Source organism: Cygnus olor, chromosome 6, assembly GCF_009769625.2.
Source record: "Cygnus olor isolate bCygOlo1 chromosome 6, bCygOlo1.pri.v2, whole genome shotgun sequence".
Classification (NCBI taxonomy): domain Eukaryota; kingdom Metazoa; phylum Chordata; class Aves; order Anseriformes; family Anatidae; genus Cygnus; species Cygnus olor.
In genome coordinates, this window is record NC_049174.1 from 18,927,033 (window position 1) to 18,941,568 (window position 14,536).

At 36.9% G+C, this 14,536-nt stretch overlaps 1 protein-coding gene across 1 annotated transcript; it reads right to left on the reverse strand.

The window, feature by feature from the left end:
* Positions 1–139: 139 nt before the first annotated feature.
* On the reverse strand, positions 140–14,509 carry PDK1 (pyruvate dehydrogenase kinase 1). Its single transcript, XM_040561369.1, has 11 exons — positions 14,247–14,509; positions 11,272–11,413; positions 9,710–9,781; positions 8,955–9,139; positions 8,622–8,711; positions 8,214–8,291; positions 6,079–6,155; positions 5,268–5,366; positions 4,208–4,318; positions 2,956–3,069; positions 140–2,841 (listed from the first exon to the last, which is right to left on the reverse strand). Exons 1-11 carry the CDS (start codon positions 14,362–14,364, stop codon positions 2,701–2,703), a joined length of 1,227 nt encoding a protein of 408 aa, XP_040417303.1. The 5' UTR covers positions 14,365–14,509; the 3' UTR covers positions 140–2,700.
* Between the last annotated feature and the right edge of the window lie 27 nt (positions 14,510–14,536).

A 14,536-nucleotide genomic window follows, 5' to 3' on the forward strand; every position in this document is an offset into this window, starting at 1 on the left:
TGGTATGCTCATGTGCCAGGTGAGTTCAAGAACGTTGATTATCACAGACCACAGCGTTTAACATCTCTCAGATGCTGAACAAATCTAGGTCCACAGAACTAGTTTGGTATCAAGCCACAAAATCACCCAACTGAAAGTGTAATTTTAAAAATACTTTTAATGAATAAATGTAGTGATTCTTTAAAAAAAATTAAGTTAACACAAACCAAAATTACTTTTACAGTGCAAGACTGAGTTCATTTTTATACAAAACTATTAAACTCAGCATTTTGATAGCTGAGCTATTATACTACTTTACTATAGTGATTCACTTCAACTTTGTGTGCTAGTAATGACAGCAGTACAGTAATGAAAATATTTTAAAAATCATTGTTTGAACTTCTATTTCCATCAAAAGTAAGAGATCAAGCTTATGAATAGGGTTAAACATTGTAAACAAATATATCAATACGTGTGTTTTTACCACAATCACTTGGGATGGAAGGTAAGGAAGGGGAGACAAGTATAATTACATGGCAAGTTTTTCTAATAATCAGTTTAATTGGTAGCTAGCAGAGAGCAAGAAAGGGCTTTTATTTCAATAACACCATATGAAGTATTTTAATAACTTCCTAGGAAAAAAATGATTTAGCTTTTCTTCAAAAACATTTCTTGTAGTCCTCAGGTATTACTAAAATTGTTCAATTAAGTTAGTTAAATATTTAAAACTTAGCGTTAGAGCTAGAATGTTCAGCTTCAGCGCTGAGTTTTTAAAAGCCTTTGCTATAGCTTTAAGCTTTAGTTCAGCAAACGTAACAGCTGCAGACATTCTCTCTAACTTTTGTACAGGCCCCATTTTACAATATGTGGAATTTCTCACAGTCATCCTCTTACAGGGTTGAAGAGAACAGCTATAGCTTCTCGTCACTTGTAGCCATGCATGCATGAAAGGTATGTCAAACAGTCACCACCTCACAGCCGTGTATGGAAGAAAAATAGGGACGTTAAGTGCCCACAAGCTTGAGCAGAGCAGTTAATCACAACCAGAACAGTACAGTTAAGCTAGAGTAATCCTCCCTCAGTGTCAGTTTAACTGCATACATAGCCATTCTGTAATCCACTCCTGTAAAATCGACCCGTGTTAGCTTGAACAGAGTATAAAAACATCTGCTTTGCAGAACTAGGTTAGGAAGGAACAGGTGATAATCTTTAATCTGGCTCAGGCACAACTAGAACTGTGTGACCACAAGTTCTAATGTACCAGCTATGCCCTTCACTTGTGGTATCTCACCTTCTGCTCTGTGCAAAGCAAATAAACCAGCAAAACTTAGGCTCACTCATTCTGAGAGGGATCATGCATGTGTGCTGCATAACTTAATCACAGCAGTACAGGCAATGAATTATTCAAGGCAAAAGCTTCATTTTAAAGGTCTTTAACTGTACCACTCCTAAAATATTGAGGAATGGTATGAATCAAAGTTACAACACAGATGTGTCTAACTTGAACAAATCTGGCACGGTAGGCATTAAGAGAAGTTGAATCCTTTATTAAAAAAGGACTTAGTACCTGAAATGTTATGCTTGTCCCCTTCTGTCTTCCACGGTTGTTTTGACAGTTTGCCATTGACTGATGACATATTCTGCTTACCTTATTTACGTTATAGTATGACTTCAAGTTACTAGATAAATGAAGCCAGAAGCACACCACAAATACAAAGGTATTTTCAAAAACTGTTAATTCCACATTTTTTAAATACTTCTGAGAAGGTAGTTTATATTGTCAAAGTGAGAGATGCCCTACTAAAGGTAAGTTTTAAAAATGTTTGTTTATTAAAAATATTTTTCATTTACAACTGTAACCAGACATACCCCAGAGTCTGAGATCTCACTAGGGCTAGAACACTGATGCTGTTTTGGTATTACCTACGGAAATACAAGCAAATATAAGACAGTATACCTTTACTGTACATAAGCCAACACTGTTTGCTAATTCACAATGATCATGGAAAGATAAGTTTATCACATATTAAATATTCACATTACCACTAAAGAAATATGACTGATACCACATACCTGAGATACATTATACCAGTGGCAGCAGCTAGAACTGATTTTTTTTTTTCATTATTCCTAAAGCCCTAAGTGTGATCTCTACAGCTGTAAAACAAAAAACTTGATGTATAGTGTGTAGGCAACATTCCTAGCTTTGCAACATTAGGCTTCAGCATGCTTATAAGATCAAGGAACAGAAAGTTCCATACAGGCTCAAAGGTACAGCAATGAACTCCTTAATGTTTCTTACATCAGTGTTTCATTAATCTGTAACATTGTATAAAGGAAAAGTTCTCTGGCAAGCTTTTTCAATAGTTCTTGTATTAAAACATTTTTTTAATTATATGAATTAATACATTTCTCAGTAGATATGAAATAGGTTGCACTGATCCCTATAAAACCTGAAATTACTGCTCCCTTGATTTAACTACAGAAAGTAGTCATAAACAGAAGGTGGAACAAATTAAATGTGACCTTCTTACTTAGAAAGTATCAACAGCTTATTACTTTTCCTTAACTTCCAAAAAAGAGTAATTGAATTAAACTTTGTTATTCCACTTAAAATGATTTTCACATATGAAATGTGGCCCAGCATCTTGGCATAGACCAAGGTCTTTTAAATTCCCTTTATGTGATATACCTATATCTTATCAACTGTTGGGCCAACAGCTATATACTGCGAAAAGTGGTCATGTCCTTTGGCTCGCTGCTTGGCACGCACCAGTCATCTGCTTCGTGGTTTGCTTTATAATGTTTCCAGGCTGCTTTGTTATACACAGGGAGTCTTTCAATTGATTCTGTTGATAAGGCCTGTAAGTAGAGAAGACTGTAGCTGACTTTTTTTAATTTGAGTAACAGAACACGGTGATCCAATAGTAGTTAGAGTGGATGATAAATTTAAAATGGTAATGTATTACATCATACCTTTATGTAAATAACTGCATCTGTACCATAACCTTCTAAGGAATACAGTTTCAGGTCTCCTTGGAAGTATTGCGCATACAGACGTGATATGGGCAAGCCATAACCAAATCCAGCCTGATCCAGGAAAAAAAAAGTATATTTTTATTAACTGAATCAATCAGTGGTTGTTACTGGTGTTTTCTAAACTAAAAGGTAAAAGACAATCTAAGCATGATGTTTGACAGTAAGAGGAGTTCAAATGCTAATTATTATACCCCCTTACAAGCACCCCAGAAACAGAAAAAGCATGGATACTGGTGAATAGGAAAAAGTTGTTCTACTCCTTTGTCAGACAGGACTGCTAGATAACAGTTCTTGTATTTTGGTAACTTTTTCAAGAAGAGTAAATTGTACCGAGTGCCTTACAGCGCTGCTGATCTTAACTATTATTTAATGTACTTAAGTCAGGTACCTTTCATCATCAGTAAGTATGAAAAGGTTCAAGAAGCAAAGGTTATGAATTTGTAACTTACACTACAATTCCACCAAACCCTGTCTACAGCAGCAGGATGTAGCTCTGAAATTTTAAGTTCTTTTTTTTTTTTTTTGTAGATCTACTGTATTTCAGAAATCTCTTGAAGAACATGCTCTCTGCTTCTATGTAAAGATCTGGTATTTAATGAGTTACTGTCATCGATATGCAGAAAACTTTAAAAAAACAGAAGAACATTTTGAATGATGCAATATAAGAGAACAAATTCAGGAAAGCTGTTCAGAGCTTCTTACAGTCTTAGTCTCTCAGTATTTCTTGTGCATCTATTAAGTTCACATAAGAGCAAAATAGATTCTTCATATGCCTTGTCACATCTATGTACCATCATCCTTCCTAGGGAATGGTACAACTGACTGCACATTATGGCTGAAACTATGGACTTGATCCAAAACCAATGCTATTTTTTTTCCCTTTCTTTCAGTGGCCACAAGAATCCTGTGCTTACTACAGTACATGCAGCATAGCTAAGTGTTCTTCTTGAGACAGTTAATCTTTATATTTGATAGACAAAAACAGAATATTGAAATTTAAATTGTATAATCCTAAAATATTGACAACTATTTTCCAGGTAATTTCATCAAAATATTTGAATTAAGCACTAACATCCAAATGATCATAGTCATTGTATCTATAAAATCAGGCTTCATGGCTTTGACTAAATGGTTTATTTTGTGACTATTAATCGCATCCAAGATGACAAGGCATAAAAGATGTACATACCAAAGGTGTAGCTCGAGATGTCTCAACACGTGGACGTGGTGCTGTTGAATACATATAGTTGAATAGTCTGTCAATTTTCCTCATAGGAACACCTCCACCACGATCACTCATCTGGAACAAGAAGGAACACGCAGCATTATGTTCCTGAATAGAATTTTAGAAAGGACAGCCTCTCTCAAACAATGATCCAGAGAAAGTTCAGGTAAAACATAATATAAAGTTGTCCCTAGTAAATGATAGGTTTTCTTAAATTCTCATCTCTCAGCTATAGCAACAAGCAGGTGAATTCTTCCCCCTCATCCTTTTTACAAACCATTTACATAAAATACTATCATAAGAAGCATTCATAATCTCTTGAAAGCAAGAAAATTTTACTTAAATTTTGCATTGCTTTTGTCTTGTTTGTAATTCAGTTTTGCCTGAAGTCCATATTTATACCTACCGATTTCAACAAGTACCAGCTTCTGTGTATTTTCATCTTTATTACTTGAGACTACTGCCGGTTAAAAGACAATGCACTAAAACTCATTACTGAAGGAGCAAGTCCCAAGAGTTGTTTTACTAAGTGTTAGTTAGACCTATGAAAAAGCCAGTGCTTCCAGCTGGTCTCTGAAATCCAACATGGACGCTGTATGTAACAAAAATAAATTACTCTGCAAACTGTATTTCAGGCAGGTTTAATCTGCATGGAATATACAAGGTTCATTTCCCTTTTTTCAGTTGTTTCATACCTCCTATGCAGCTCTATCATTTTGATTTAAAAATGGCGACATGACAATTGTATGAAGCTGCTGCTTCGTTTTTAGTCACGATTGTGCATAAACTAGGCACAATGTAGGCATGACAAAACCACAGAATTATATTACAGAACCTTCCCTGTGAATATGCAACCTCTTCATGAATTTCCCGCTGATGCAGTATGTGAAATTGCAAAACTGTCCTGTTACTTATATACTACATAATCAGATACAATCTACTGCTGGAATCAGATCATCAGATAAAGTTAGTAATATGATGACTATGACAGGAAAAAAATAATAATAATCAAAAAAGTGGGTACCTTAACAGTTAAATCCTCATTTCCCAACGTGACATGTACATGAATTGGAGGATAAATGCATCGATCAGCATTATGTTCCATGGTGGCTCTCATTGCATTCTGCAATTTTCAAGTACAAGAACTTAAATCTTATTCTTACTGCTTTATTATCTTAAAACATCAATTTAGGAACATAAGTTATTTTTTTCACATATATTTTAGAATCAAGACAAAAATATATGGTTTTAGAATAGTGGTTTTTTTGAGTGTTTCTGATGTATTCAGTATCAGCATTTGTAAAATTTATTTGAATTACACAGACTAATTTAAAAATTTTAGAATATTTAAGTATGTTAATGTACAATTTTATTTCTATAAACCTGTATAATGCATTCTACATGCAACAGAGCACAAAGATCCAAGAAGAGTCTAGGACTGAAGTAAGTGCTTGAGGAAAAGTATATAGAACCAACATGTTTCACTTTATACCAAAGGTGTCCCCAAAATTAGGAATATTATTCTCACTTGCTTTATTAACTAATGCCTTTATACATTATAAGCATTTTTTGACAAAGTTGTCTACTGCGGAGGGTGTCTGAGGTTTTCAGTGGCCAGGCATAGAGACACATCTTCCAAAGCTGTACAACCTAAGTATCTTCCTGTAGTTAAATTGCTAGAAGCTTGCATTTGCAAAGACACTGTAGTTAAATTGCTAGAAGCTTGCATTTTAACAAAAACACATTGCTATCTAGAAATGGTTCAAAAAGTCAAACAAAACAATCTTACTAAACAAACATGTATAAAAGAATTGTGTAATGGTAATTGCACAGACCTTGAAAAGTTCGAAAAACATGTGATAGAGATGTGATGGTACATACACCACTTGCATGGGCTGTCCTGGTGATTTAGCTGGAGAAAAGAAAGACTAAATAATTAAATGGGTAATTTACTAAATTTATTATTTACTAAATTTAATTTATTAAATTAGCTAGGTATCTTGTATTGATTCCTGTACTAATTCAACGTGTACATTTGTATAGGTAAGAGAATTTAGAAAAGAAGGAACAGAATTTTTTTCAGAAGTTGTGTGTTAACCAAAATTCATACTCAAGATTTTCAAAAGCGCTTGCTGCTTTAGAAAATAATCTTAAAATCCACTGTAGCATCACTGATTAGACCATATAATAGTAGCCTTCTAATACTTACAAGGTTATTACGAAGATGGAGTCAGGCTCTTCAGGTGGTGGGAGGATAAGAAACAATGAATGTAAGATGGAATAGGTTCAGACTGCATATAGAGGAAGACATTTTCACCATGACATTTGACAATTGAATCAGGTTGCCCAGAGATGTTAAGTAGTCACCATCCTTGTAGGATTTGTAAGACCAGACTGGATAAAGCCACGAGCAACATGGCCTGATCTCATAGCTGTCCCTGTTTTGAGCAGGAGATGAGGCAAGAAACTTCCTGAGGTCCCTCCCAACCTGATAGGATCTTACGATGCTATAATATACCAAATAGTATCTGCAGCACAGCCTATTTTTTGAGTAATTTAGAAATTAGCTAATATTACAGGAAACCTTAACAAAATACAATTATATCTATAAACTGATTTAGTTTTCAAGCTTTTAAGTATTAACTCTGGAAAAAATACCATGGGAACATAGTCATTAATGAAAAATTAAGGAAAGGTTGCTCCAAAAATCTGCTGGCCCTGAATGTTCTTTCAGCTCAACAAATTGATAGTTTTCTCCCCAAACTGTTAGTGACAAGTGCTTTATGAGCTATAAATGTTAAAGTCTAGTGATGGTCAAAAGATTTGGAATAAATCATGTACCAAACAAAAAGGGAAAAAAATGCACTTTGAAATGATAGGTTCCTGCCTTCAAGTTAACTGCCCTCATCTATGCCTCCACCCTCAAACCTCATGACTACATTTTAAATAATGGTTCTCAGCTGTGGGTAACGAATGTGCATTTGGCCTGGATCAGGTTTAACTCACCTTCACAATTCATTAAGCAAAAGGCTGCTCCTTTTATTAAATCTAAACTATTTGTTCTGACTTCTGGAACATGTACACCATTAAAATGCCCCTGCAGTAAAGAGCAGTAGCTAGCATGACTGATAGTTTTGTACAAATATTTTTAGTAATGATCAAGAGATGGAGAAAGGAAAATCCTTTAACCTATATAAAGAGTAACAGGTTTTGTACAGTAGGAAGAAAAGATCTGGAATGTGTAGTCAAGGCTGCACTTTCTTTGCCTTTAACTTCACAGGCTAAGCTACTCTGGGTGCACTCTGGCTTTTGCAATCATTTGTAGAAGCAATTTTGATTGCTTGTTTTTGTAGGTCTGCCTGAACTTGGTGTTTACTAACTTGAAAAGCACTCCAGTGAGTAGTGTTAGAAAGGCTCTTTAGCATTCAGCAATACTATGGGGACAGTAGTTGACCTCTGAGTTCATAGCAGCACAATTGTAAATGTCTTTTTCAGTCCCAGAAAACAGGTTCAAATGATTTTTTACAGGGACTTTATCTAATTGCAACTGTAAGTGTGCAATACCTGAATAAGAAAGAGAAATTAGAATGCAAAGTTTCGTGGGTCACAAGAAACACAAAGAGGATGAGTTGTAATAGATACAGTGTAGGGTGAAGACATACAAGAAACCTTGGGGAGGGGAGGACATCGCTAAAATCTGTTATATCAACAGCTGTGATTTCAGAAGCTTTTCTACAGGTTTCAGTTCACCAATTAAAAAAAAAAGAATAAGGGAAGCCTTCTGCCAGATTAAAAAAAAAGTATATCTAGTAGAGGATATCTAAATCTTTATTATCTCTCTATATAATATATAAAATCTATACAATAGAGGATACATTGACTATAGGAAAAGTGGAAGAACATTATACCAGCTACTTCAGAAGAAGCTATCACTACATTCAGGGGAGTGCCTCATCCCATATGCACTTACCATTCAATTCTTCAAGGATGAGTTCTGGAGAACTCATATAATATAAATCACAAAGTCTCTTGGCACTTTCGTAGCCATCTATAATAAATTAAAAAAAACAGTTACCTTTCTTTTTTCCCTTTACAGTTTACCAAGAAGAAAAACAAAAATTGAAAACACTGTGCGCTGTCAGTGAGATTTTTATCATCTTCTCACAAAAACTGTTGTTTTGTTTTGTTTTGTTTTTTGGGGGGGGGGGGGGGCGGGAGACAGGGACGCTGACAAAAACATATTACACTTTTACATTTTCAATTACGCTTCTGCTCCAAGTAGGAAAGAACTATACACTATATAAACATCAAGACGTATTGGCTCTCAGCATTGACATTCATGTAAGTTTTCAGAATTCTTTTTCTTTTCTGGATTTACCTCTGATAACTTCAACAACATTGCAGCTAGGATCGATGCTTCCAATATGCTTTGGATGAGCTGGATTAATTTTCCCACCAAACAGTAAAGCTGCCAACAAAGATAGTATTATTTAATATCCCATATACTTTTTATAATTATAGTTTATATCTTCAGTTTTGCTGAATAGAAGTTTATAGAAAATCTATAATTCCAATCTTTCCCATAGTTAAAAGGCTATTACTAATAAATATTTTTAAGAAGCATTTAAGTATTAAGCACTTAAAAGTAAAGGGAAAATACTACTGACAGAGTACAGGTATCATTTCCCCTCCCTTCAACAAAAGCACTTACAGTGTTGATTAAGGAGCATTCTAATTGAAATGCGACTCATGTAGAAGCGGTCTAAAAAATACTGCACATTCTGCGAGGTCACTGGATCAATGCCAAAGCTTTCCTTGTACTCTATTACTCCTTGAGCCATAGTAGGAATTACATCATTGTGCCGATTCCGGATTTTTATCACAGTATCTGTAAAACTAAAATTAATACATTGTTAGTTTTTACTTTCGACTGAGTTTAATACTCTGGCAAATTGAGTATCTGTCCATGAAAATGAAGACCACCATGTACAGAAATATTACAGGTCTGCCTACTGCAGTATGCAGGCCAGTCTTTATAACATAGAACATTTCGAGCAACTTGCATTGAAACAGTCAGTAATGGTGCCACCATTGGTGATTATTTGTACATTTATTGTTAACTTTTTTTTTATTAATGCCAAAAAAAGAAGAAAATTTTGTCAACTGTGTTCATGCAAATCATCTCATGCCTGTCAAAACAGTAACCATAGTCAGCTGGTAATGAACAGACCTACTGTACATGTGAAAAGTTCCATACATCAGTTCCAACATTACAAGTAAGGAACTGGTAAAAATTTGGTTAAGTTTAATTATTCTTAGCTTCTTCCTTCCTTCCAGTGGCAGGGGATGATGTTACTATGATTCTGACATAAAAACTGAAGATAGATGAAATTTTTCTTAAGCCACTACTTTTCTTGCCAGTCCTTCTACATAAGACTTGTATTGATATACGTAACAAATCCTTACCTATGAATAGCCCCTGAATCTTCTGAACTTTTGTCCTTAAAGTCAAGGATCTCCTGAAGACTTTGGACATACCTTTAAATGAAAGAAACGTGAAAAAGACCAATGCTAATATGACTCCCCAGCACCCTTTGGTTAGCGATTTATGGTCTTTCAAGTCTGGTTGCATCTAAATCATTGTATTTGATATATCCTATAGACCTATCCCCTGTGAATTTTGTTAGATCCTTCTGAATCCATTCACGACGGTTTCTTCCAAAATCTCCAGAGCAATTAATTACACAATTTAATTAGAAAGCATAAAAGATCATCTTTCTGTTTTAAACCCAGTGGGTGATCACTTATTAGCAGCCCTAGTTAGTTCCTGTTATTAGAAATTTTTCCCAGCTTGTTCATGATTTACATATTTCTGCCATTTCTTTCCTTAGATGTATTTTCCAAGCTGAAGAATTCTGTTTGGTTTTCTTCTCACGTAGAAACTGTTCCAACCCTCTGATTATCCCTCTTGGTCTTTTCTGTTCAGGATAGAATGACTAGAACTGCATGCAATTCAGAGGAATAATGGACTAACACAGTGGTACACTAATACTCTCCTCCACCCCATCTGTTACTTAGTTCCTAACACTATTCACGTTTTTGCCCACCAACTAACAGTCAGAGAAATATCCACAGTAGCACCAAAGTTCCTTTTTTGATTGGAAGTGAGCAAGCATACAGGGGGAGGAGGTTCCTCTCTGCGCTTTACTTTGCATTTGTCCAAGTGGAATTCATTTCCCATTTGATCAATGTCATTTAGTATCACAAAAATTTAAGCTTTCATGTTTCATTGAAAGCCTTCGTCTACACTGATAGCTCTTTTTATATTCAGTCATCAAATCAACCGCACTTATTCACTGTCAGACTTTGTTCTCTTAACTTTAAAAGCCTTTCCAGATAGCCATGTGCCTTTAGCAGTTGCCAAGCAATCTCTTTGTTTGGCTTTCATCTTGCAAAAATTTATGCTTAAATTCCTTACTTGAAAGCAAATTTTACTTTTCGAAGGATGTCGTCTTAATTTTAATAGCCTTGTATTGCTTCTGCTGTTTTAAATATTCTGGCTTTGGGAGCTTTCTCTTGCTTTTGTTATTTTCTACACCTTTACTCTCAATCTGCAATAACTTGTCTTTTAAATAGTTTCTATGCTTTTTTGAAAGCATGTTGTACATTTAGCTGCTTCTGTTGATTTCTTAACTAGCTTCTTCATTTTAGTTAAGTGCCCTGTTAAACATTGCTCTTGTGGATTTTTGTTGTTGATGAATTCTCTTACATGACTATCTGGAATAGCTGAATATAATAAATGGTTTTTAATTTCATTGTGGGTTATCTAATTGCCCCTAGAGTGTTTTTTTCCCAAGTCTGAAAATTTAGTTTCCGTCCCATTGGGATATTTACTCATTCTAAAAAGGTGATGTTCATGTGTAATGAGCATATGAAATATTCTTTCTGTAGAACTGAATGCGTTATTCCTACATCTTATGTATATGCAGAAAGTCACCCTTGAAAGTATTAATCGACACTGTTCTTACCAGCTCTGCACCAGCTGAACTGAAGGTGTTCTTAGAAGGTTGTCTGGAAGCAGGCTTATTTCCTTCATTATGTTTGCCAATCTAACAGGCAACTCTTGTCGCAGAAACATAAATGAAGTCTTTTCACAAGCATTTTCAGATCCTAAGACCAAATAAATATATGACAACATTAGAATAAAGTCAGAACTATACAAATTCTTATTTTCTTGCCTAAGAGGCCTCTGGTTAGGTTTTAAAGTTGACTCAGTCTGGTAAGCCAATGTTTCTTTCATAACAGTAGCCCACTTTATATTTCAAACTGTAAACTTACCAGCTTTGTTGAAATAAGGAGAATCTTCAGTATATAAAAAGTTAACTAGTGCAATAACTGCAGACCTATACCAGCCAACTTTAAATATGGCTTCTATACATGCAAATTGTTTGTTTTATTTGTAGCAAACACTGATTCTAACTACCACTGATGAAACAATGTATCATTCTGAGCATGTTAAAGACAAGCAAATGAAAACATTGTGGGAAGCGTATTTGTTTGAAGGATGCTTGAGAAAGTATCACAATCCCATACACCCCACTTGATCACTGATCTTACAAAACTACCGTAACTCATATGGGAACACTTCACACTTCCAGAAAATAAGTTAGATTTCCTATTAAATTCTTTAAGATTTATTGCCCTATCAGCTAGCTTTGTTGTAGTTAAAACTCAAGTCTTACAGGGAACAGCACACAGATGAATTCAAATGAATACTGAGAAAGAAATGGAAGTAGGATGGCTACTGTGCATAGTCATCATGATAGTAGTTCTCCCATATATTTACTTTTTAGAAGTTTTACACTTAAAAGCTAGAACCTAAGTTAGTGCACCTGTTAATAACTGACCTGTGCTTTTTATAAACACAGGTGTCATCTTTTTGCATGTCAATTACAGGTGGTTATTAAGATCAAGGCCTAAGTTTACTCCCACGATGCTTGTTTTATTAGGCTAAAGGAGGAGGCGGGAGACAAAGAGAATAAGGAGTGCTGTATTTTATTCTCCACCAGACTTACCTCAAGATTTCAACAGTGTCATGTAAATAGCATCTAAACTTACTAAGCTGTTCATCTACTGCTGTGAAATACGTACCTCAGTTCTGATGTTTCATAACAGGTAACTCCTAAAAATTAACTCTGTGGTGTTTTTGCTCAGTTCGCACCTTCCATTTGACATGGGGAGGAGTTGGGGAAGAAGATGAAGGGAAGGGACATAAAAACAAGGAAGCCAGGAGTGTCTTAAAAAGCAGAAACATACACTAAATTGAAATGGTGTAGTTTAGTTTAATGCATCCAAGGACAGACACATCATAAACTACACTGGTGACATAATGTCAGTTAACTTAATAAAAACGCAAATAGCTATAAGGAATTTCTCCCCAGTGACACTTACCAGTATTATGCGCTGTCTACATATGACCTCTGCCCAGAAACCTCTCACTCTTCTCCCTAGTCAGATTGCATTTCAGCCATGACTGTTACTGGCCTTTCCCTATTCTCAGGTTAAAATTCCAAGAAAAAGTCAAATTGAAGATATTAGAATGTAACGTTAATCTTCAAATGTCCCATGCACTCAGCAAATGACATTCCACAAAGAAGTTTTTTATCTGGAGGCCACATCTTTGCAATCCTGGGTCAAAAATGGAAGGCAGCTTAGGGTAAGTAAGATTTCAGTGAATGGGCACATGACTTTGTTTCCCTGTGCAGTTATGATCCATCTATGCAAAGAATTGATAAGGCTCCTATAGAAAATACTAAGCACTTACAACCCAAGATACAACTGATAACCTAAGACCTAAATTTGCCTACAGAGTACTTCATTTACTAGATTGAGAACTGGAGGAACTAAAGGCAGATTTATGGTGGGGTTCCTATAAAAATCTGGAATTGTAGTATGGGATATATTTTATTGCTATGTATGAAACGCTGAATAGATAGATGAAGTAACAGGATAGTTGAGAGAACCTATTTAAATCTCCCTACTTACATACAAAGTCTGGGATTCTAGGATTAGTTCTCAGTTATGTTTTACTTGCAAAAAGATAAAAAGCAACTGTTTACTAGCTATATGTTTACATGTATCTTATGACAGTGCCTTGCTTACAAAAACAGAACCAATTATAGTATGGCTCCACACTCAGGCTTCAAAAACGCTTTTCAGAATATCTTGCAAGACCTTTCTTCACGCAGTCTTTGCTCTGAAGCAGAGCAGAGGAATTCCTGTGATCCCTTTTGACGCAGAGTACTCATCAAGCCTGGGAACGTGTAGTTCTACCAAGAATATAAAATTGAGCACCCCACAACCAATTTACTCATTTTCCAGGCTAGATTCCCAACCCTTCCTGGTGATTCTTGGTGTTTGCTTTCTGCTCTTTCTCTCACACATTTTCTGAAACGAGCAGCGCTTGCGTGAAGTGTTTTTGTGGGGCACAAACATGTGACTGTGGAGAAGTCACAACTGTTTCAGCTGCTTAGCTCCAGCTGGGATTCAACATCTCTTGTGCTTGGTGCATGCTGGAGAGCTTGCTAGCTTTCAAAAGGCTTAACAATTTTTACTTTTCGGAGTGACTTTATTAGCAGTCATAATTCCCCCTTGTCCCCAACACCACAGTTGTGGCAAAACATCAAACTACTTCTGTGCTACCAAGAATTCGAGATTTCAGCTGAATTTCAACCTTGCCTCACTTCTTGGCTCTAGGTAAGGAGTCAGCTACGCTCCCTTCTCCCGGAAGGAAGCGGAGGCTTTTTGTGCCAAAAAGGACAGCATTTAGCAATAACACAGGGAGGCGGGGACAGGCCGCCGTGCCAAGGAGCCCGAGGGGGCTCGCTCCCCGCGCGCCCCCTCAAGGGGACAAAGGCGCGAGGCTCGAGGGCGGGCGAGGGGCCCGACAACCCGCCGCCCCGCCGAGGGGCCGGGACCGGGGGGAAGCCCGGCGGGGACTCACCGAAGTCCAGGAACTGCTTCATGGAGAGCGGCGAGGGGGAGAAGCGCGAGTAGAAGTCCACCTGCTGCGGGATGCTGCCCGGGGAGGCGCAGCGCCGCAGGGCGCGCAGCAGCCTCATGGCGCGTCTCCCGTCCCCCCTCAGCCCGGCCCGGCCGCCATTTCCCGCCGCACCCGCTCCCCCGGCCCCTCACCCAGGCCGCGGCCTCCTCCGCCGCGCGGCCGGGAGGAGGTGCCCGCGGCGGTGGGTGTCTCCTCCCGGCCCAGCCCCGCGCAGCAGCGGCGGGGCGGAG